This window comes from Rhinolophus sinicus, linkage group LG03 (assembly GCF_036562045.2).
Source record: "Rhinolophus sinicus isolate RSC01 linkage group LG03, ASM3656204v1, whole genome shotgun sequence".
Classification (NCBI taxonomy): Eukaryota; Metazoa; Chordata; class Mammalia; order Chiroptera; family Rhinolophidae; genus Rhinolophus; species Rhinolophus sinicus.
In genome coordinates, this window is record NC_133753.1 from 99,880,978 (window position 1) to 99,905,197 (window position 24,220).

At 42.8% G+C, this 24,220-nt stretch overlaps 1 protein-coding gene across 2 annotated transcripts; it reads left to right on the top strand.

Annotated features, from left to right (window-relative positions):
* Positions 1–1,011: 1,011 nt before the first annotated feature.
* Positions 1,012–23,731, top strand: PILRA (paired immunoglobin like type 2 receptor alpha). Of its 2 annotated transcripts, XM_074328334.1 has the most exons (8): positions 1,012–1,280; positions 1,619–1,752; positions 1,828–2,008; positions 17,960–18,175; positions 21,796–21,826; positions 22,935–22,984; positions 23,195–23,226; positions 23,399–23,731. In XM_074328334.1, the coding sequence occupies exons 1-8, from the start codon at positions 1,211–1,213 to the stop codon at positions 23,519–23,521; spliced, it is 837 nt and encodes a 278-aa protein (XP_074184435.1). In that variant the 5' UTR covers positions 1,012–1,210; the 3' UTR covers positions 23,522–23,731. The 2 variants fall into 2 exon arrangements, with proteins under 2 accessions (XP_074184435.1, XP_074184434.1); XM_074328333.1 differs by having other exon boundaries at positions 1,017–1,280; positions 1,619–2,008.
* The last annotated feature ends 489 nt before the right edge of the window (positions 23,732–24,220 follow it).

Below are 24,220 nucleotides of genomic sequence, written 5' to 3' on the forward strand. Positions count from 1 at the left end.
CCCAATCTCTCAGCCCATCCACCACCAGTCACAGGCTGGCAGTGCCCTCATGGGAGACAGTCCCAGGGACTGTCACTGGGGTGAATCATTACTGCTCTGAGTCTTCATCCTGTGTCCAAGGAAGGCTCTGCATTAGCCAGGGCTCTAACAGCTGTTCACAGAATCACCTTAGGAGCATTACAAAAACACAGCCTCTGGGACTCACCCCCACAGATCTGCACTCAGAAGCTGAGGCCCAGAGATTAACTGGAGCAACCAGACAGAAACACCCAGAAGCAGCAGAAGGCTCTGTGGAGTCAGCCAGACTGCAGTTCGAGTCCCGCACCTGTCACTTGAGTCATGGACTTGGGGCTGAGCCTCCCAAGCTTTGGTCTCACATCTGTAGAGTGGAGAGGACAGAGGGCCCTGCAGATCCCGTGGGTGGAGACATGGCCTCCAGGAGGCCCTCTCTTCGGGGAGGTGCGAGTGTGAGCCCACCCTCACTTCTGAACCTCAGGGAGGGTGTGACACTGCCCATGGGAACAGACCTGGCCTGGGGGGCCTGGTTCACCCTGGGGACTGCAGGGAAGGGAGAGGGACCAAGAGCAAGCTGGGTGCCCCTGGTGCTGGGGATGACGCCTGAGGGCATCTGACCACAGCGGCTCCCTCCTCCTTCCCTCTAAGGGGCTGTAGCTGGGCAGAGACTCAGGGCCACCTTTCCTTTCCTGAAAGAGCCTGAGCTGGTCCTGCTGTTGCCCCTCCCCCTGGGATGAGAGCGAGAAACAGAGGCTGAGAGACACTCAGAGAAGAGGAGAAAGGGAGAGAGAGTGAGAGACAGAGAGAGATGGAGACTGACTGCTAAGATGAGGAGGGCGCTGGCAGAGGCAGGGAGCTGAGGTGGGAGAGGAGAGGCCCTAACAAGCCAAGGTCAGGATCACGCCCTTCAGTGTGGAAATGGAGGCTGGAGACCAGCATCATGGCTCCCTTTGCACTGACCACAAGGGAGGCCCTTTTGCAATAGAGGAAAAGAAGAAGCCAGATTGATACAGGAAGTGCCAGTCACTCTGGGGCACCAAATTGGGGAAGGCTCCCACCCTTCCTCTGTCCTCTGCAGGAGGCTGATCGTCCCTCTCCTGCTGCCCAGACTTCCTGAGCTGGCCCCTCCGCGGGGCCTCCCTCTGGCCTTGAGGTCTGTGCTTGTCTTCTCATCTCCCCGGAGGAGAGCAAGGCGATGGGTCTGCCCCTGCTGCGGCCCCTGCTGCTGCTGCTGCTGCTGCTGCTGCTGATGTCTCTGCAGGCTGGTGAGTGGCCAAGACCGTCCTGGCTCTGCCCAGGGCCATGGGGGAGCCCCCAGGAGGGGCTTATGCTGGGTGTCTGGAGAAGGGGTCTGCTGGGGTGGCCGGCCAGGCCTCCCATCCCCCACAAGCAAAGGTCTGGTCCCACAGTGCTGGGACCCCCATCGCTCCCCCTCCCCCTAACCCCTAGTGTGGAGAGAAGGACACCCAGATAGAGGACCATTCCTACCATCTGTCACACTTCTGCCCTTGGGTGAGGGTGCCACCTGGTCAGGGCTACCTCTTTGTCCCCCACCCACCACCACCCCCAATTTGAGGTTTCTCCCTCTCCCTCCCTCCTTCAGGGCGTTCAACAAAATGCAGTTCAAAGTTGGACTATGAGGTCTACCAACCAGGGCAACTCTCAGCCCCTGAAGGTGGCTCCGTCCACATCCCCTTCTCCTTCTGTCACCCCTGGGAGTTACCCAGTGTTCTCAGCGTGAGTATATCCTGGAGATGGACACAGTTCCATGGGGCTTTCATCTACAACATGACTCCTCCTTACATCCATAAGGATTTCAAGGACCGGCTCTCCCTGAACTGGACAAAGGACTGGAGTAACGGCTCCCTCCAGATCTCTAACCTGCGGAGGGAGGACAAGAGTTCGTACTTCTGCCGAGTGCACTTGACCCTCCAGAATCATGACAAGATAAACTGGCAGTCCATCCCTGGGACCAACCTCACCATCACCCCCGGTGAGTCCAGCTGCCCTGGCTGAGGCTTTCGAAGGCCATTGGTGGCCTCATACCCCAGCCTGGTCCAGGCCCCTCTCTTGCTGACCTTCTCTCAAACACCTCTCCCTGCCAACCCCAACTCTCCCCCCAGGCCTGAGCCAACTTTATTCTTTTCGTCTTAATCTTCCCCAAATCTGCACTGTCTTGCCCTTTCCCTCACTACCTGCTCCAGATCCAGCCCACACCCTCATCCCCAGGCCTCCGCGCTTTCTGGGCTCCCCAGTTACCCTCTCTTCTTGCTCCAAATGGGGGCTCCAGCCCTGCCCCCACCCTCATCCCACATCTTCAAGGTGGACTTGACTTCTTCAGTGTGTGGTCTCCTTCCTTTTGTCCTGTGTCCGTGTGGAACTCCAGCTATTCCCATATCTGTGCCTCCCCACAGCCATGAGCTCAGCCTGGCACACACAGTAGGTCCCAACAACGCCCTGAGGAGCCCCCGATTCCCTAGTAACACCCCATCACCTGTTTTCCCAATCCCCCTGTTTCCTTCTCCCACTCTGCTCCCCACAACACGGCCTCCAATATTCCCTGCCCTGGTCCCATCTCTTTCTTCCCCTTCACCATCTCCCTCTTCCTGTCTCCATCTTCCTTACCCTCCTAGCCTCTCGCTGACCCCCCAGTCCCCACCTCTGCCACAGGAGGCCCTATGTTGTCCCCTTCTCCACTCTGATCCTGCTCCCCTGTCCTGGTCGTTAGAGGCCCCTCTGTAGCAGCAATAACAGCAGCTCCCGCTTACTGTGCATGTGACCAGGCTGACACCTTGGTATGCATCGCGCTAGTTAACCTGCACAACCCCACAATAACAGCAGGGACTGTTACAGATGGGGAACCTGAGGCTCGCACCTGCCCAAAGTCACCACTCATGATACAGGCAAACTTTAAACGCAGTTGAACCCCAGAGCCTCCTCTCTTAACCATGAGCCAATCAGCCTCACCCACTGACTTGATCATATTATTGTTTTGACCTATGTTTAACCTAACAATGGGGTGTGTTGCATTAATAGATCTCTCAGTGGGCATCAGAACTTGAACCTGGGTTTATCTGTCTCCAGGGATGTGGGGGAGAGGCTGTCTCCCAGGAGCAGGCAATGAGTGGGCGTGTTGTCTGTAGAAAATTTTGGAGAAAACTAACAATTAACTAAGTTGGATGCTTTTCATAATCACTTGCACTGGTAATTCTAAAGTATTAATATGTCAGTGAGGAATTACTGCTCCTGGCTGGGAAGGACACTCTTTGAGCCCCACGCTGCCCTCCCTGGGTAAACCACTGCCCATCTTGATTACCAAGCTGGTGTTAGAGCAATTAGAAAATGTCTCACCACCTGGATTAAGTGAGAAAGCCTTGGATTTATATTTCCTACACCTTCTCCATATCTCCTTAAATGGCCATTTAAGAGATTATGTCTCTTTTTAGAACCAGCTTCATGTTTCCCTTATTCTTCCTTTTCTCATTTCTCTGTCACATTTATTAATAGTATGAGTTTTTCATCAATAAATTAACTTTTTTAATTAACACAATTAATAGGAAATCCAGGCTCATTATTTTAAAAAAAGAAATACAGGAAAGTAATAAAAAGAAATGTTTTTAATCCAAGTACCACCATGCAAAGACATAACATTAAGGGAATATTTGCAGCAAATATAGGTTTGTGATTAGCTCATTAATTTTTGTTGTTGAACAATTTTAATCATAGAAGTGAAAGGAAAAGATTACATGATTATATAAGGCTAATACTTATAGATCTTTTTAAACTTTTTATTAGTTTCAGGTGCACAAAACAAAATAATACTTAGACGTTTATCATTTATATCCCTCACACTGTGTCAACACCCCTCCCCCATCCACTACCCCTCTGACATCGCACACAGCCATTACATTTCCACTGTCTCTCTTCCTTACGCTGTACTCTGCTTCTTGTAAGTATATACATACATATAAACTTGTAGTTGACATTCATTATTGTTCAGCTTCAGCTTCAGGTATACAATGCAGTAATCAGGCATCTATATGATCCCTGAGGTGGTCTCCCTAATGTCATTAATTTTTTTTACATACAAGTGTTTTATTTGTAGCCAACTCTAAGAGTATTATCCTTTGTAATCTTTTTCTTTAATTTCTAAGCACAAAATACTCTATCCCATTACGGGTTGAAACTATTTTAATTTATTCTAATTTTTGTATGATTTCTTTCCACAATAAAACTCTTTAATGGAGTGAGAATTTATTTTGGTATACGGTGTGAGGTAAAGAACTAAATCGATCTTTATACCAAGAAACTAATCAATTGTCTCAATCCCATTTATTGATTTACTGAATATTCTTTCTCTTCTTCACTGATTCATGGGCCTGGCTTTTAAGTTCTTCTGTAGAATAGTATCCATTTCTGGTCTCTCTATTCTGTTTCACTGGTTTTTGTTTGTTAAATTTTGACAGGGTCAAAATTTTTTTTTTATTATTAAATTTATTGGGGTGAAAATTGTTAGCAAAATTACATAGATTTCTGGTGTACAATTCTGTATTACATCATCTATAAATCCCATTGCGTGTTCACCACCCAGAATCAGTTCTCCTTCCATCACCATATATTTGATCCCCCTTATCCTCATCTCCCATCCCCCTCCCCCATTACCCTCTGGTAACCACTAAACGATTGTCTGTGTCTATGAGTTTTTGTTTCTCATTTGTTTGTCTTATTCTTTTGTTGTTGTTGGTTTATATATACCACATATCAGTGAAATCATATGGTTCTCTGCTTTTTCTATCTGACTTGTTTCGCTTAGCATCATACTCTCAAGATCCATCCATGTTGTCACAAATGTTCCTATATCATCTTTTCTTACCGCCGAATAGTATTCCATTGTGTATCTATACCACAATTCTTTATCCAATCATCTATCAAAGGACATTTTGGTTGTTTCCATGTCTTGGCCACCATAAACAAAGCTGCAATGAACATTGGAGCACACGTGTCTTTATGGATAAATGTTTTCAGATTTTTTTGGTAGATACCCAGGAGAGGGATTGCTGGGTCATATGGCAATTCTATTCGTAATTTTTTGAGGAACCTCCACACTGCCTCCCATAACGGCTGCACCAGTCTGCATTCCCACCAACAGTATATGAGGGTTCCTTTTTCTCCACAGCCTCTCCAACACTTGTTACTATTTGTCTTGTTGATAGCCATTCTAATTGGGGTGAGGTGATATCTCATTGTGGTTTTTATTTGCATTTTTCTGATGATTAGTGATGTTGAGCATTTTTTCATATGTCTATTTGCCATTTGTATGTCCTCTTTGGAGAAATGTCTCTCCAGGTCCTCTGCCCATTTTTCAATTGGGTTGTTTGTTTTTTTGTTGTTGAGTTTCATGAGTTCCTTGTATATTTTGGATACTAGCCCCTTATCGGAGGCACTGTTTGCAAAAATCTTCTCCCATTCAGTTGGTCGCCTCTTTATTTTGTCGATGGTTTCTTTTGCTATGCAGAAGCTTTTAAGTTTCATATAGTCCCATTTGTTTATTTTAGCTTTTACTTCCATTGCCTTTGGAGTCAAATTCATAAAATGCACTTTGAACCCAAGGTCCATAAGTTTAGTACCTATGTTTTCTTCTATGCAGTTTATTGTGTCAGGTCTATGGTTAAGTCCTTGATCCATTTGGAATTAATTTTGGTACATGGTGACAGATAGCAGTCCAGTTTCATTCTTTTGCACGTGGCTATCCAATTCTCCCAGCACCATTTATTGAAGAGGCCGTCTTTTCTCCATTGTATGTTTTAGCTTCTTTGTCAAAAATTATCTGTCCATATTTATGTGGTTTTATTTCTGGGTTCTCAATTCTATTCCATTGGTCTATGTGTCTGTGTTTCTGCCAATACCATGCTGTTTTGATGATTGTAGCCCTATAGTACAAGCTAAAGTCGGGGAATGTGATACCTCCAGTATTGTTCATTTTTCTTAAGATTGCTTTGGCTATTCAGGGTCTTTTGTAGTTCCAAACAAATCTGATGATTTTTTGTTCTATTACTTTTAAAATGCCATTGGGATGTTGATGGGGATTGCATTAAATCTGTATATTGCTTTGGGTAATATGGCCATTTTAACTATGTTGATTCTTCCAATCCATGAGCATGGAATGTCTTTCCATTTCTTTGTGTCTTCTTCAATTTTTTTCAAAAATGTCTTATAGTTTTCAGCATATAGGTCCTTCACATCCTTGGTTAAGTTTATTCCTAGGTATTTTATTCTTTTTGCTGCAATTGCAAAAGAAATTGTTTTTTGTATTTCTTTTTCTGAGATTTCATTGTTAGTATATAGGAAAGCAATGGACTTTTTACGTTGATTTTGTAGCCGGCAACTTTACTGTATTCATTGATTGTAAAAACTTTTTGGTGGAGTCTTTAGGGTTTCTATATATAGCATCATGTCATCTGCAAAGAGTGATAATTTAACTTCTTCATTCCTAATTTGGATGCCTTTTATTTATTTCTTTTGACCGATTGCTCTGGCGAGGACTTCCAACACTATGTTGAAAAGCAGAGGTGATAGGAGACAGCCCTGTCGTATTCCTGAATGTAGAGCAAAGGGCTTCAGTTTTTCACCATTAATTATGAGATTAGCTGAGGGCTTGTCATATATGGCCTTTATTAGGTTAAGGTATTTTCCTTCTATGCCTATTTTATTAAGTGTTTTAATCGTAAATGGATGTTGCATCTTGTCAAATGCTTTTTCTGCATCAATTGATATAATCATATGATTTTTGTCCTTTATTTTGTTTGTGTAATGTGTCACATTGATGGATTTCGGATGTTGAACCATCCTTGTGCTCCGGGGATGAAACCCACTTGGTCATGATGAATAATCTTTTTAATGCATTGTTGCATTCGATTTGTTAGAATTTTGTTTAGGATTTTTGCATCTGTATTCATCAGAGATATTGGTCTGTAGTTTTCTTTTTTTGTGTTGTCCTTACCAGGTTTTGGTATCAGGGTAATGTTGGCCTCATAAAATGAGTTAGGAAGTACTGTCTCTTCTTCAATTTTTGGAAGAGTTTGAGCAGGATCGGTATTAGATCCTCTTTGAAGGTTTGGTAGAATTCACTAGAGAAGCCATCTGGTCCTGGACTTTTGCTGTTGGGAAGGTTTTGGATGACTGATTCAATTTTGTTACTGGTGATCGGTCTGTTTAGATTTTCCAGTTCTTCATGGTTCAGCCTTGGAAGGCTATATGTTTCTAAGAACTTGTCCATTTCTTCTAGGTTATTGAATTTTGTGGTATAGTGTGGTATGGTATAGTCCTTCATAGTATTCTTGGATGATCCTTTGCATTTCTGTGGTGTCCGTGATGACTTCCCCTTTTTTATTTCTGATTTTGTTAATCAGTGTCTTCTTTCTTTTTAATCTTAGTAAGTCTAGCCAAGGGTTTGTCAATTTTGTTAATCTTTTTAAAGAACAAGCTCTTTGTCACGTTAATTTTTTCTATTGTCTTTTTGTTCTCTATTTCATTTAGTCCTGCTCTGATTTTTGTTATTTCCTTCCTTCTGCTGACCTTGGGTTTCACTTGTTCTTCTTTATCTAGTTCTTTAAGGTGTAACATGAGGTTATTTACTTGGGATTTTTCTTGTTTCTTGAGATAGGCCTGTAATGAGATAAATTTCCCTCTTAAAACTGCTTTCGCTGCATCCCAAAAATTTTGGTAGGATGTATTTTCATTGTCATTTGTTTCTATGTATCTTTTGATCTCTCCTCTAATTTCTTCTTGGACCCAGTCGTTCTTTAAAAGTATGTTGTTTAATCTCCATGTATTTGTGTTTTTTCCTGCTTTCTTTTTGCAGTTGATATCCAATTTCAAAGCCTTGTGATCAGAGAATATGCATGGTATTATTTCAATCTTCTTAAATTTGCTGAGGCTGATTTTGTGTCCTAATATATGGTCTATCCTTGAGAATGTTCCGTATATACTAAAAAAGAATGGGATGAAGTGCTCTATAAATGTCAATTATGTCCATTTCATCTAATGTGTCATTTAGGGCTGCTATTTCGTTATTTATTTTTTGTTTGGATGATCTATCCATAGCTGTCAATGATGTATTTAAGTCCCCTAGTATAATTGTGTTTTGGTCAATTTCTCCCTTTAGTTCTGTTAGTAGTTGCTTGGTATATTTCGGTGCTCCTTGATTGGGGGCATAAATATTGATGACTCATGTCTTCTTGTTGTATAGTCCCCTTTACCATTATGAAATGTCTGTCTTTGTTTCTTGTTATCTTTTTCACCCCGAAGTCTGTTTCATCTGTTATCATTATGGCTACACCTGATTTTCTCTGGGTACCATTTGCTTGGAGTGTCAATTTCCACCCTTTCACTTTGAGTCTATGCTTGTCCTTGTAGCTGAGATGTGTCTCTTGGAGACAGCATATGGTTGGGTTTAGTTTTTTGATCCAATCTGCTACTCTGTGCCTTTTTATTGGTGAGTTCAGTCCATTTACATTTAGGGTGATTATTGATATGTGAGGATTTCCTGTCATTCTATCTTTAGTTTTCTGGTAAGGCTGTGTCTCCATTGTTTCTTTGCCTTTTTGTTGTTGTCTATTATTTCTGTGTGGTGGTATTCTATGATGTTTCCCTCTGTTTCTTCTTTTATTACTATATATATATATCAGTTCTGAATTTTTTTTTTTTTTTGAGTGGTTACCCTTAAGTTTATGTAAAAGAAAGTCTGACATTAAGAGTATTGCATTTTCTTTAGCATGCTTACTTTCTCCATTCCCATATTCCGGTTCAGGCCTTGACTTTCCCCCTTTGTATGTTTTGGTTGCCACAAATTGTCCCTGTTGATGGTGGTCGAATAGCCTCCTTTAGTATTTCTTGTAGTGCAGGTCGTGTATTAGAAAATTCCCTCAGCTTCTGTATGTCTGGAAAGATCTTTATTCCTCCTTCATATCTAAAGGATACCTTTGCTGGATATATTATTCTTGGCTCATAATTTCTCTCTTTCAATAGTTTGAATATTTGGTTCCATTCCCTCCTGGCTTGTAGAGTTTCTGTTGAAAAATCTGGTGATAATCTAATGGGCTTTCCTTTGTAGGTTACCGTCTTCTTTTGCCTGTCTGCTGTGCAGGGAGTCCTTTGTGGAGTTATTGTTGTTCGATTGGTTGTAAATTCCAGGGGAGCTTTACAGAGGCTCAACTCACGCTACCATTTTGATGATGTCTCAAATATTTTTAATGTTCTTTACATAGTTCCTCTTAGAATGCTAACCCACAATTTTTTTCCAGTTTTATTGAGAAATAATTGGCATACATCACTGTACAAGTTTAAGGCATACAGCATGATGGTTTGACTTACAGATATTATGAAATGATTACCACAGTAGGTTCCACTAATATCCATCTGCTCATATAGATATAATAAACAGAAAAGAAGAAAAAAGGTAAAAAAATTTCTTGTGATGAGAACTCTTAAGATTTACTCTCTTAACAACTTTCCTATGTATCATAATCAGTGTTAGCTATAATCATTATGTGTATATTGCATCCCTATTACTGATTTATCTTATAACTAGAAGTTTGTACCTTTTAAATATCTTTCTGATTTCCCCTCCCCCCACATCCTGCTTCTTATAACCAGACATCTGATCTTTTTTTCTATGAATTTGGTTTTCTGGGTTATTTTTTTAGATATCATGTAAAAGTGAGATCATGCAGTATTTGTATTTTTCTGTGTGACTTATTTCACTTAGCATAATGCCTTCCAGATCCATCCATGTAGTTGCAAATGGTAGGACTTCCTCATTTTGTTACGGCTGAATAATATTCATATATATGTGTATACCACATACCACAACTTCTTTATCCACTCATCCATCATTAGACACTTAGTTTGTTTCCATGTCTCGGCTTTCATAAATAATGCTTCTATGAACATAGGGGTGCAGTTGTCTTTTCAAGTTAATGTTTTCATTTCCATTGGATATATTGCGAGGAGCGGAATTGCTAGAACATAAGGTTGTTCCGTTTTTAATTTTTTGAGGACCCTCCATACTGGTTCACATTCCATGGCGGCTGCACCAATTTCCACTCCCACCAACAGTGCACAAGGGTTCCCTTTTCTCCATATCCACTCCAGCATTTGTTATTTCTTGTCTTTTCATGATAGCCATTTTAACAGATGTGAGGTGATAGCTCATTGTGGATTGGGTTTTTTTTTCACTTTTAAATCAGTCTTTAATTTTCAATTCATATATATACATATATATATATGTATGTATATATATATATATATATATATATATATATATATATATATATATATTTATTTATTTATTCAAGTGATAATTCCTGTTGTCACATAGCCCATAATACAGCATTTGTGTTTATTGAGAGGAGATGCCATCATTATTAATGAAACATAACTCATTGTGGTTGTAATTTGCATTTCCCTAATGAATGGTGATGCTGAGCATCTTTTCAGTACCTGTTGCCCTTTTGTATGTGTTCTTTGGAGAGATGTCCATTCAGGTCCTTTGCCCATTTTTTAATAGGGTTTTTGGGGTTTTGCTATTGAGTTGTATGAGTTCTTTATATATTTTGGATATTAACCCCTTATCAGATACAAGGTTGGACAATTAAAGTTCCCGAGCTTTCCACCATGCGCTTACACGGTGGAAAGTTCACATACTTAATTGTCTGATCTTGTATGTGTCACTTGTATTTTCTTATATCAGTACCACGTGTTTTATTTATTGTAACCTTATCATATTTCAGTGGCTGATAAGACAATTTCCATCTCAAACACATTACTTCTTCCTCAGTAACTTTATTATTATTGCCTGCCTATTCTTTCACATAAATGTTAGAGTAAATTTGTTAGAGTAAGTAAGTTAGAGTAAGTTCTGAGAAAACACTCATGAGGATTTTTAAAATCAGAATTGCATTAAACCTATAAAGCAATGGAAAGACACAGAAATCAGTATATCTTCCCACCCAAGAACAGGTCCTATTTTATATTCCTCTGTAAACCTTGGTAGTGTTCTTCTAAAGCTCATCTATATGTCTCATAAAGTTTTATCATCTATATGCTTGATTTTTATTATTAATATGTAATATTATTTTTGAATGTTTATCTTTTATAATTTTCATTGTAAAAGTAATGCATAAATCTGACCAAGATGGTGGTGGGTTATATCCACATGTTTACCTCCAGTGCCTCCCAAAATCAGCTAAAATGACAGCAAAGGGAATTTTTTAAAGACAAAAAGCCACAAGGACAAAAAATGTGAGTAGATGGACAAAAACAAAATATAGGAAGCTGGAAACAGATGGACTAATGTAAGTGGCTTAGGAGACCAGAGGAGCTAAACTCTAAACCAGCAGTGGGGAAACCCAGAAGCAAAGCAGTCTGCACTGTAAATCCCCTTAAAGATTCAGGAATGACAACCCCAAATACCCCTGAAAGTGGGAGTAAAAGGGGGTCTGAAATCTAGAGGACTAGCTGAAAATCTATTTAAGGAGCAGGCAGACCTCCATACCCCTACCCCCCACCTCAGCAAAATATTGGAGATTTGCTTTCCAGAAAGAATGAACCAGATAGACACTGGGGTGGCAGTGGTGGGGAGAACCAGGGGCACAACTGGTGACAAGGGTTCAGCCCTTAAAACTAAAGATTTGGTGAATTGATGAGACCTAAACAGCCCCACCTTCTTAGATGCCTTCCCAGGGCTCAGGTTGCTCTTCCCCCACCCCAAAAACAAGAAATCAGGAGATTCTCTCTGGGAAATCTACCTGATGGGCCTAGAAAAGATCTAGAACTCTAATACATCACTCTACAACCCACTAGCTGACAAGCACTTTCTCCCATTCCACACACACAGCTTCCAATCAGCGTGGCTTTCTGCACCCTGGGATCCAAGGAGGCAAGGAAATTGGGGTCTCGGCCTTGCATCAAATCCCCCAGCACTGAGGACTATACCCTGTCTTCAGCTGTGCTTGGATGCTCAAGGTTAGAGACGCCATTTTAAAGTATGGTTAAACATTTAAGGGAAGCTTCTTCCATGAAACATGGAGACCAAAACAAATGGGGGTGGTGAGGATGGGGGGAGTGGTAAAGAAGAATCTGAAAGAAACCAAAACAATGGAGGGAGAATAACACTGTCAAATAACTCTCACTCTCAGAAGGTCACCCATGCATGTGACAAGAAAGGGTACTTTATGAAGGAGCTTTCCATATAATAACGGAGCTCTTGGAAATTAGAGATATAATAGCCAAGATGGAAAACTCAATAACAGGCTTGAAAGATAAAATTTATGGAAATCTCTTAGAGGGTAAAACAAAAAGGTCAAAGATTTGGAAACTGTAGTGAGTTGACTAGAGGCCTCCCAAAAAGATATACCCATATCCTAATCCCCAGAACCTATGAATATTCCCTTATATAGTAACAGATACAATTCAATTAATATAATATAGAAACTATAAGAAAAGATAAGAAAAAATGGGATTGGTCCAAGAGGTCCAACCTCTGAATAATGCAAGTTGCAGAAACAGAGAAGAGAGAAGTCATGGGGAAGAAAATATCAACAAAATTGCTCTAGAAATTATCCAGAACAAAAGAGCCCAGCAAATGGGTAAAAATAAAAAGACCTGCCTCAGGGCACTGCAACATGAAATTTCAAAATGTCAGGGATAAAAAGAAGATCCAACAAATTTCCAAGGAGGAAAGAAACAGGTCACATGTGGAGATCTGGGAATCAGAATGGCTTCAGATGTCTTAATAGCAACACAAGAAGCTGGAAGATAGTGGTTGAACGCCTTGAAATTCCAAGAGAAAATTATTTCATTCATTAATTTAACAACTACTGATTGAGTGCCTACTATGTGTCATTGCTAATCTGAGCACTGGGGAAACAGCAGTTAAAAAAATTGCCATCAACGATGGATCTTACATTTGAGTGTGGGAAGACAACCCCCAAAAAAGCAAACAAATTAATTATGTCTGTGTGTTAGGTGGTGGTGAAAAGAGAAAAGGAGGAAAATAAAGCAGAATCAGTGGGATACAGGTTGCTAGAGGTGCAATGTTATTCAGACGGAACAGGGAAGGCCTGGGTACACTAGTCAGTGTCCCGGCAGGAAGCAGCCACTTAAACAGGTAACTGAGGAGAGTTTTGAGTGGGGCACCAGGTAGGGAAACCAGTCTGGGATGATGAGACACCTGGGACCAGACATGAGGAGCAGCAGAGGGAGTAGACACGGGGCCCCAGTGGGGAACTGTGGCTTCTGGGGAGATAGAGTCAACATGACCATGATGGTTAGTTTTACATGTTAACTTGGCTGGGCTGAGGGATGCCCAGATGGCTGTTGAGACTTTATTTCTAAATGTGTCTGTGAGGGTGTTTCCAGAAGAGATTAGAGGTGGGCATCACCCAAGCCCTTGTGGGCCCGACTAGAACAAAAATTGCAGGAAGGGGAAATTTGCTCTCCACTTAAGCTGGAACCTCCATCCATCTTCTCTTGCCTTCAGACGTCAGAGCTCCCGGTTCTCGGGCCTTCAGGATGGACTAGAACTACATCACTGGCTCTCCCAGGCCCTCTTCTTGCAGAAGGCAGATCGTGGAGCCTCTCAGAATCTCGTGAGCCAATCCCACATGATAAAACGCTTATATCCTATTGGTTCTGTTTCTTTGGAGAACCCTGACTCATACAATACCCATCAGGGAGAGAGCAAAGGGCTATGCCCTGACCTACCCTCTCCATCTCCTGCTGGTGACCCCCACTGGCCACTGTATGGGAACCAGGGTGTGAGAGAGCCCATGGATGGAGTCTACCAAGACCAGCCTCCAAAGGCACAAAGTGGTAGAGAAGCCAGCAGAAAAATCCAGATCTGGAGGAAGTGAGGGAGAGGGTCTAGAGACGAATGTTCCAGTCAAAAGGAAACAGCAAGGGCAAAGGCCATGAGCTGGGAAAGTGTGGCTGAAGCAGAGGAAGAGGCTGAGGTGGCAGGAGGTGAGGTCAGAACTGGCCGTGGGGCACGTCTGGTGTGGCTTTGAAAGCCAAGGAAAGAACCTTGACTCAGTGCAATGGCAGCTAGTGAGGGTTTCCTGCAGAGGAGTGCAATGACTTGATTTACACTGTAAAAGTGTTCCTCTGGCTGTTGGATGGAAAACAAGACTGTACAGATGAGCAAGGTCAAAAGCATGAGCACCAGTGAGAGGCGATGCGGCTTGATTAGGGTGGGGGATGGGGGCTGAGAAGCGGCCAGACCCTGGTTACAGACTGAAAATAGAGCAGGCTGAATCTGCAGATGAATGGATGTGGGGGATGAGAAAGAGAGAAGAACCACGGCTGACTGTAAGGCCTGTCACCTGACTCGTGAAGGATGGAAATGCCATTTCCTGGGAATGGGAAATGGGAGGCTGCGGCAGGTTTGGGAGGAAATCAAGAATTCTGTTTGCACATCTTAAATTTGAGATCCTGCTAAACAAACAAACGGAGGCATGATAAGCAGCGGGACAGATGTGTCTGGAGTGCAGGGCGAGTTGGCTGGATGTGTACATTTGGGGGTAATCAGCATTCCGCTGGAAGTTAATGCCGTGGGACTGTGTGAGACTATCTGGGAGGTGAGTGGAGACAGAAAAGATGTGCTAGGACTGACCCATGAGTGGCTCAGGTTGGGAAGACAAGGAGGAACCAACGAAGAAGACTGAGGAGGAGCTGCTAGGAGGCAGGAGAAGAACCAAGAGAGAATGGTGTCCCAGAAGCCAAGGGAAGAACCCATTTCATGGAAGAGAGAATATCAAATGCTGAGAGGTTGAGTAAGATAGAGAAAATGGGGTGTAAAAGATCTAATTCTTCAATTTCAATACTAGGAAGAGAATACATGCTACCTAAAACAACACACTCAAGCAACAGCAGTAAATGCACGTGATTGAGAAATATGAGGTTAATACCAAAAGAAATAGCTAAAGGTGCTGAAAATAGCTGTCTCTGGTGGAGTGGGAAGGAAGTGAGGAGGCTTATTCAGTGAGTTGCTATTTTTATAACCTGTCTAGAATTCGTGGACTGTTAAAATTATGTGACTATACAACTTTGATAAAAACAAATGTTACATTTTAAAATTAATAAAGGTACTATTAATACTTGCACATAATAAAAAATGGTCAAACAACACAGAAGGGAGTCAAATGGAAAGTACATCCCTCCCTCTCCACTTTATCTCCCCAGCCACTACTTCTTTCTGTGGAAATGTTCTTTCTTACAGATATAGATGTAAATATAGATATAGATACACATACAAATACAAAATATAGATATATACGTGGTGTGATAAAAAAAATATGGTGAATGTTTACATTTAAAAATTTTATTACAGTAAAAGACACATTGCCATTAACCCCCAAAATACTCCCCCTCACTTCGAACACATTTATCCCATCATTCTTGCCACTTTCTGAAGCAGTTCTGGACGTCCTCTTTCGTGAGTGTCTTTAGTTGCGCTGTCATGGCTGCCTCCATGTCCTGAATCTATTTGAAATGTTTACCTTTCATGGTCATTTTGACTTTGGGGAAGAGCCAGGAGTTGCACGGAGCCAGATCCAGTGAATAAGGTGGAGGAGGACACACTGTAACATTTTTATTTGACAGAAATTGCCGTATACCAGAAGCGATGTGTGACACGAAGCGTTGTCTTGATGGAGGACGAAGTAAAGACATTCACAAAACAGGACTTCCAGAACTGCTTCAGAAAGTGGCAGGAATGATGGGATAAGTGTGCTCAAAGCGAGGGGGAGTATTTTGAGGGGGATTAATGGCAATGTGTCTTTTTCTGTAATACTCTTTTTTTTTTTATTTAAACAATCACCGCATCTTTTGATCACATCTTGTATAACACCAATAGAATTAAACTGTATGGTGTTCTGCTCTATAGCTTGGTTTTTTTAGTTAATATACTTCAAATATCTTTCCATTTCAGCACATGTACATCTGTGCCCTTTTTTAAAAAAATGGCTGCATGGTACCCCACTGTAGTCATGTATCATAACTTACTTACTTAGTTTTCTATTTAAAGGCAGTTAGGTTGTTGCCACATCGCAATAATGCTGCAAAGAACACTCTTTAACACAGGCCTTTCAATCCTTACACCAGGATTTCCACAGGACAGATTCCTAGCACTGAAATCACTGAGTCAAAGGGCACGCGTCGATATTTTACACTTTGATAGATATTCTCAAGTGCATTCCCACAGGTTGTGCCAATTTATACTCCCATTGTGCCAATACTGGGTATTATTCTCCACTCAGATCAGTTAAAAAAAAATAGCCTTTTGTTTTAATCATTTTTTAAAAATTATGAATGAATATTAGCATCAGGGTTGTCGTTTTATGTAATGAATTAGCGTTGCATAGTTTTCCATATTTCTCAATGTTCTGGAATCTTCTGTCTAGGAATTATCTGTTCCTTACATTTTTACGACAGTTTACTCATAAAATCACCTGAGCATAGAATCTTTATGAAAAATTGTTCCTTAATAGTGTTTCGCTTCTTTGTCTATGTGTCAGTTAAACTTTATTACTTACTAAAATTCATTTTTTTAAATTTTTGTTTGTTTCAGAAAATCATCCATTTCACAGAGTTTTTAAAATGTATCACCCTATAATTGAGCATACACTCACAATTTAAACAGACTCTTGTTGTTCCAAGAGTCTTGTCTGTTTTCTTGTGTTTTTTTTCCTAGATAACCACTTCCTGTATTTATTCCATCTGCTATTCTTATTCCTAATAAGTTTATTTCTACATAAGTTTTCATTACTTTCAAACTGTGAGTTTCCTTAGGGCTGGTTATTTTTTCTTTGAAAATTGAACATTTTATTAATTTTAAAAATTTCTTCCCGTTTTAAATAATGAAAGCATTTAATACTATGCATTTAGCTTAGAGTGTAGCTTTAATGATATTCCAGGAGGGTTTTTGAAATATAGATCGCTCTGGTTTTTATTTGCTAAATAGCGTGTTATTATAGATATAGATATATAGATACATATTTTTTTACTAAAAATTTAAAATTATCTCAATTGAGAGATGGTATTTATGGTTTTATTATTAATTTCTAACCAGCGTGGACAGAGAATTTGGTCAATACTGACCTGAAGATTTTATTGGCATAGATATATTTTCTGCGGCTTCATATTATGTCAGTTTTATTTTTTAGTGGTGCATTAAACATCTACAAAGGTACAATCTGTTTGTAAGAACTAAAGTTCAATATATATTAATTTAATGTTAAAAACATATTTCCAATATATATTAGGTTCTTTACAGATGTTTTCTCACTTATTAAAACAATCCTGTAAAAGGGCAAATACTGTTTGATTCCACTTACGTGAGGTATCTAGAGTGGTCAAATTCATAGAGCTAGAAAGTAGAATGGTGGATGCTTGGTGCTGGGGTGGGGAGAATGGGGAGCTGTCATTTAATGGAGACAGAGTTACAGTTTGGGAAGATGAAAAAGTTCTGGAGATGAAAGCTGGTGAAAGTTGTACAACAATGTGAATGTACTTAATGCCACTGAACTGTACATTTAAATATAGTTAAAGTGGTGAATTTTGTTATGTGTCTTTTACCACAATAAAGTTCCTTAACCCTGCGTTATAGTTGAATGTAAGTTATAGTTGATCACTTACTGTTTGTAAGTGGTGAAATGAGGTTCTGACGTCAGACCACTGGTCAGTGGCAGAGTCAGGATTTAAACTGATTGATGTGGCTTCTCGGCCTTCAGCATTTCACCTTGTTACTCCCCGCCCTGTGTGAGAGCTTCAGAGGGTTGCTCCCCACCCCCAATATTCCCCAAACTAGGGAACAAGGTGTGACAGTTTCACCCAGACACCTCCAGTCCTCCAGGGGAGAATTTGTTTATTTCTCTTGTCTTCTCAGCCCCCAAGAAAACCACCCAAGGCCCCACCAGCACCGCCGCCCCCAGCACCGCCACCCCCAGCACCGCCGCCACCACAGATGGCCTCAGTACCACAGCTGACAAGAGCTCTGGACCCCTGACTCTGGGAGCTATAGTCGGGGTGGCACTGGCTGGTGCTGTGTTCATAATCGCTATTTTGGGAGTGACGGTCTACCTCAGGTGGAAGAGGAGCAAAGGTAAGTGGTTCTGCCCTCTCCCCAAGCTTCCCAACTGGGTGTTTCTGAGAACCCACCTGCTCAGAATGGCCACTGGTGCCCGTTAAAAATGCAAATCCCTGCGGGGTGAGGTCTGGACGTGGGAATCTGCAGTGTGAACAGTCTGCTCAGTGGAGTCTCTGAGTGAGCAAGGTTGAGAACCACCGCTCCAGAGCAACCCCTCTCCACTAATCTGATCATTTCAAGTTCTGTCTCTTGACTAAATCATTTCTCATCAGTGCTCACCTTTTGATTCATGGGGAGGGGAACCGTCTGCCTTGAGAAAAGTAAGGAGAGAGCAGAAGGGACAGGAAGTTGGCTCAGTTCAGCAAGCGTTGGTAGGGTGCGCATTTTCCAGAGTCTGGCTTGTGATTGGAGATATAAAAAAGCACAGGTCTTGCTTTCAAGGAACTCAGTGGGGGAGGGAGATGCCTCAAGGGCTAATTGGCTCGTTTGGAAAGAGCTATAGTAGGTTGGGAGGAAGAAGGGGAAGCAGGGAGGACTACCCAGAAGAAGTGACACCTGCAAAAAAGTCTCAAAGAATAAAAAATAATTAGCCAGGGAAGTGGTAAGGGTGGTGTAGAGTTCACTGTTATTCCAAGCAGAGGAAACCATTCTGGGAACTGTAAGCAGCTCAGTGCTTTGGTGGAGGCAGGAGATGGGAGAAGAGGCTTTGTAAATTGCATCCAAGATCCTCGGATCCCAGAGACAACACGAAGCAGCAAGTGACAACCTCACTGCCTTGCAGATACATCAGTCTGTGGTGGAAAGGATGGAGGTGGGCCAGGTTTGAGCCAGTCTCATGCAGTGGCAGTGTGGGTGGAGGGAGAGAGCCAGATTCTGGAAAAGATTAAGAGGGGACAGTAAGACTTGGGGATTGGATTGATGTAGGGGTGAGGGAGCAGGAGGAATTCCTGTGTTTACAACTTAGGTGAGGGAGGGTGTGATGAAACCACCAAGTGAATCAGGGAACATAGGAGGTTGGAGACCATGTTTGGGGGAGAACAATGCTTCCTCTAATTTGGGGTAGGTTATATTTCAGATACCTTTCTGGCTATGAGTAGAGATGTCCATCAGAAATTTGGATGTATGCATTTACAGCTCAAAGAAAGGACACAGCTAGAAGCATTAATTATTTATACCTCAACACCCTCCAAAATTGATTTGAAATTATTTTAAAGAAAATGCTCAATGAGAGGAAATTTTCCCTATTAGATATTAAAGCACAGAAGTGAGGAGCATAAAATCTGACTTCCCGCAGTCAGTCCTGGATGGGTCAACTCTGGCACAACGGTACTATTACTCTGTGCCTCAACTTATTCATCAGTAAAATGGGGATAATAATAGTAATTACTTAGGGGTTATCATGAAATTAAACACAATCCATTTAGAGTAGGTCCTGGCAAATATACATATGAGTATTATCACTTATAGTTATTAAGCTACAATAAATTAAAATGATGCAATACTAGCATATAATAAATAAACAGATAACAAATAAAGCAGTGGAAGAAAAGAAAAAAAAAACAAATACAGGCAGAATAAAAATAGACCCAAATATATGTGAGAATTTTGTAAGTTAAAAGTAATATTTTTAACCAATGGGGAAAGGTGGGTAATTCAATACATAGTGGTGGAACCATGGAGTGGAGATGACTTCCCTAAGTATAATACAAAACCCAAAAGCAATGAAAAAACATATTGATAAATTTAACTACATAAAAATTGTGGATTTTTAAAATTCTGACAAAAAACAAAAAAAGCCCACCATAATGATTGTCTCCTGAGAGTAAGGATAAGGATCGGAGATAAAGAGAAAATGTGACACTGTCACTGAGGAAATGGAAGATGGTATTTAAGAATTCAACTCAGATGAGAAGCCATAAATCAGTAAAAGCATCATCGCACGTGATTGTGTTTTTCCCCAGCAGTATTCAGCTATGCAGTTTAGAAACGTTTAAGACTTACTGCTGTGTTTCTCCGAAAATAAGACCAGGTCTTATATTAAGTTTTGCTCCAAAAGACACATGGGGCTTATTTTCAGGGGGTGTATTAAAAAATAGTGCTAGGGCTTACTTTCCGGTTAGGTCTTATTTTCGGGGAAACACAGTGGTTAGGATTTGTGTTCATCTGCTGGCACCAGAGACCATAAGTAACAGTGGTTTAAATAAGACAGAGATATTTTCCCTTCATATAAAAGGATCTGGAGGCAAACAGCAGAGGCCACTGTCTTAGGCATTCAAGCTCCTACCTCTCTGCTCACTCTCCTGGATACTGGCTCCTATCCTGGATTGCCTCATGGTCCAAGATGGCTGCTAAGATTCTGCCCATTATTTCTGAAACCAAGCAAGAAACAGGAGGAAGGAGGAAAGGACAAAAAGACTAAGCCCCAGTTATCTGTCTTCCTTCTAAGGAGCCTTTCTGAAAGTCCCACCCATGCGTCCCCTTATATCGTATTGGCTAGAATTTAGTCATATGTCCCACATCTATCTGTAGGGGAGCACTTGCCACTCCAAATAAAATCAAGGTTCTGTCACTCAGTAAGAAGTGAGTGGATATTAGGAAAGCAAATAGCACTGCCTGCCATGGGAGACATGCAGGATTGGAATTTGTCAACTCAGTGTGGCAGAAGGACAAGGGCACACAGGAGGTCAAGGAGCTGGTGAGAGGGTGGAGGGCTCAGCAGGGAGCTTGAATAACCTCAAAGTGGATGATCAAGGAACAAGAGCTCAGGGCGATCGAAGCACAGGTGTAGGGGGATGATGACATGAGAGAACTGGAAGGAAAGAAAGCTGTAGCATAAAAACGATACTAGCGTTTAATATTTCAGAGGTCTCAGCAGTCCCCGTGATTACAGATATAAAGTCCAGGGTATGGCTGAGTGGAGTGGAGGTCGCTGGAGTTGGGATACAGGCAAGTCCAGTGCATTAGAGGTTTGTCCCGTGGATGATGAGTCCTCCCAGGAAGGTGAAGGGTGATGGAGAGGATGTGTGTGAACTGGAGCCAAATCCTTGGGAAATGCTGCAGGGACACTTGAGGGTGTAGAGGGGGGAGGGCCCGGGAGGAACAGCAGAGGTTTCAGCGGAAGACATGGAGGGGAATGGGCTGCAGGGCAAACACAGATTGCAGCCATGAGCTTAAGAGGTGGGAGAGAAAAACGGCCACCACTCAGAAGGAGAGCACAAGAAGCTGGTTTGTCAGGGCAGGAGGGAGCAGTGGTGCCTGTGACACGATGGGGGTGGAGGGGACCAGGGCTCAGCAGTGGAAGGAACAGGTTGTGGGATCATGGAAGGGTTCGAGGAAGGGAGAAGGATGCACAGGGAAAGGTGGGGGAGAGAGGGCAGGATAAAGGGACACAGGGTGCAGAGAAGAGCTGCTCCCCTCATTTGGTGTTGAGGACAATAGCAGGACAGGTGTGGGTGGCCTCGGTGCCAGCTGGGTGCCCGCTCTGAGTCTCAGGCTCTTCCCAGATGGGTGTCAGCAGAGCCGCTTTGCTGCCCAGATCTCTCCAAGGATGGTCTCAGAGTAGGACGAGCATAGAAGGCAGGGAGGAGAGATGCCACCATGGATGGCACACTGACACCCTGTTGGTCCCTCTACAGGTCTGCGGACTAATGCCAGAGCCCCAGCCAGGTGAGTGCTTGTCCTCCAAGGGGAGGGGTGGGGTGGGGGTGTGTGGTTTCGGAAACAGGAAGTGTCTTTATGAGAAGAGAACTGGGGAGACTTTCTCAGCTGTTCTTATCCTCCACTTTCTTATCCACATCCTCTTATGCCGCTAATAGGCCAGGCTCTTCACTTCCTGAGGCTCCAGCTCTAAAAAAAGAAAAACCTGAGAACAGTGGACCTAAGTTTCGGGCACTTTCTCTGATTCTTTCCCAGAATGTCTCCTTTGGTCCTTCTCTGTTATCCACTTTCCTCCTCCTTTTGTCGCCATTTCTAAAGCTTTCCCTTCTGTACATCGTGATGTTCCCACCTTGAACATTACCCTTCCTGAACACATCTGCCGCTGCCACATTTTCTCCTCTTTCTTGCTCATCAGGCAATCTCCCTTTTCCCCTTGTCATGCGCCCCAAGGGGCCACAAGAAGCCTCTGCCTCCAGTTCCTCTACCATCTGCCTTTTCTCAGGAGCACCTCCTCCACTCAGCTCCCAGCCTGCTCGCCTCTCCTCTGCACCCGGACTCCCCTTCCTTTCCTGACCACTGGTCCTCCTAACGCTCCCAGTTTTCCTTTTCTCCATCCTTCTCCCCATTTGTACACTTTCCCTTCCCACAGGCCCATCCCTCATTTCTCTCCCTCCCTGACTTTTGTCAGCTGCCTTTCTGGAGTCCCCTCCCAGGATGGTGTCTCCTCCTGGGGACCAAGACCTGAGCACCCACCCAGAGGACCTGAGATTATCTTCGCTGGTTTTCCTTCTCCCGTTTTAACTGAGCCAGTGCCAACAGAGAGGACAGGAGCTCACCCTTTCAATTTCTCCTCCTTGTGCCCCTTTCAACAAAAGCTGCTTCTCTAGAACAATCCACTTTAAGCTGGGACACAGGGACCGCTCCTGGGCGACACCCAAATTGCCTCTCAATCCTCTTCCCGGCAGCCTCCTGCTGAGCGTCTTAAACCTTTGCACATAACTTCTGAGCATGTCCAAGCAGGTGGCAGAGCCTCCCAGAAGAGAACGAGCCCAATGCCCGTTTTAACTCTTTTCTGCGCAGCATTGGACACATTTTCCACCCTTTTGTTTCCATGCAGGGGATCCTTCCAAAATACCGAGGAGAATTATGAGAACACTGGGAACAAAGGTCAGCCCCACCATCACTCCCCTCCTTCACCTAGGCCCTTCCTTCTTCCCACACACGTGACCCTCCGCAGTTTCCTCTTTCCCATGCCTCACCCACCCCTCCCTCGTGCCCTGGTCCTGACCTAATAGATGACCCCACTGCTGAGTCCCTGGCCCATTTCTCTATCCTGACTGCCATACCACCTGACCCCAGCACATCTTTTCTTCCTAGGACGACACAGAGAGCCCGAGCTGGACACCAAGGTAAGCATTCAGACTAGGGCCTGAAAGAATTAAAGGGAAGCTTGGAGCAGGTGGGATGGAAGAAATAGAGTGACTGTGGGCTCGGCAGGGCACCCAGGTGTGGGATCGCTGCTGTAACATGGGGAGAGCGCCCCCTCCACTGTCTAACCCCCTTTTTTCTGTTCTCACCCAGGATGACAACATCCTCTATGCCTCCCTTGCCCTGTCCAGCTTGAACTCACGGTCAGCACCTCCCTGCCAGCCTCCCCAAGAGAATCCCCAGGAAGAGACTCTATACTCTACCGTAAAGACCTAAGGAGTGGGCCTGGATGGTGAGCTCCTTAGCGTAAGCTGCACAGAGGGATCACCGCTTCCCATAATGACCCCGGCCAGACGCAGACAACTCAGAAGCCAGCAGGGGACGAAAGCCACCAAGGACCTGAGAGAAACAGCCATCTGCCCCAATTCCTTCTACATCCTTCTGCTCTTGCCCACAAAATAAAAGTACCTGTAAGATTTGCCTGAATGCACCTAAGGAGAAAACTGATGTCCACTTCAACATCAGTCCTTCTCACCAAAATGAGCTATAAGATCCCTCCTCTAATACCCCTGTCCAGTGACTGCCTCAGGCCTGGAAACACTAAGTCCCCAAACACTGGTAGGCAGCCCAGAACCCAAGGTCTGCCCCCCAATCTAACCTTTCTATTTCCCTTACAATAATAATTGGCATGTATTGTGTTAAGCTTTTATGTGTATTACCTCATTTAAACATCATAAACATCCCTGAACGGTATAGGAAGTAATCCTCTGAGGCATGAAACAAGGAGCCAGAATGGTTACGGTGTTTTTCCCAAGGCCACACAGCTACCGTGTTTCCCGGAAAATAAGACCTAGCTGGACAATCAGCTCTAATGTGTCTTATGGAGCAAAAATTAATATAAGACCTGGCATTATATTATATTATAATATTATATTATATTATGTTATATTATATTATATTATATTATATTATACC

Bases quoted from the DNA above. Each gene is read 5' to 3' on its own strand.
- PILRA (XM_074328333.1), top strand. From the start codon at position 1,211: ATGGGTCTGCCCCTGCTGCGGCCCCTGCTGCTGCTGCTGCTGCTGCTG. The intron at 18,176-21,795 runs GTAAGTGGTTCT...GTCCCTCTACAG, and splicing joins CAGGTGGAAGAGGAGCAAAG to GTCTGCGGACTAATGCCAGA. The intron at 23,227-23,398 runs GTAAGCATTCAG...GTTCTCACCCAG, and splicing joins AGCCCGAGCTGGACACCAAG to GATGACAACATCCTCTATGC.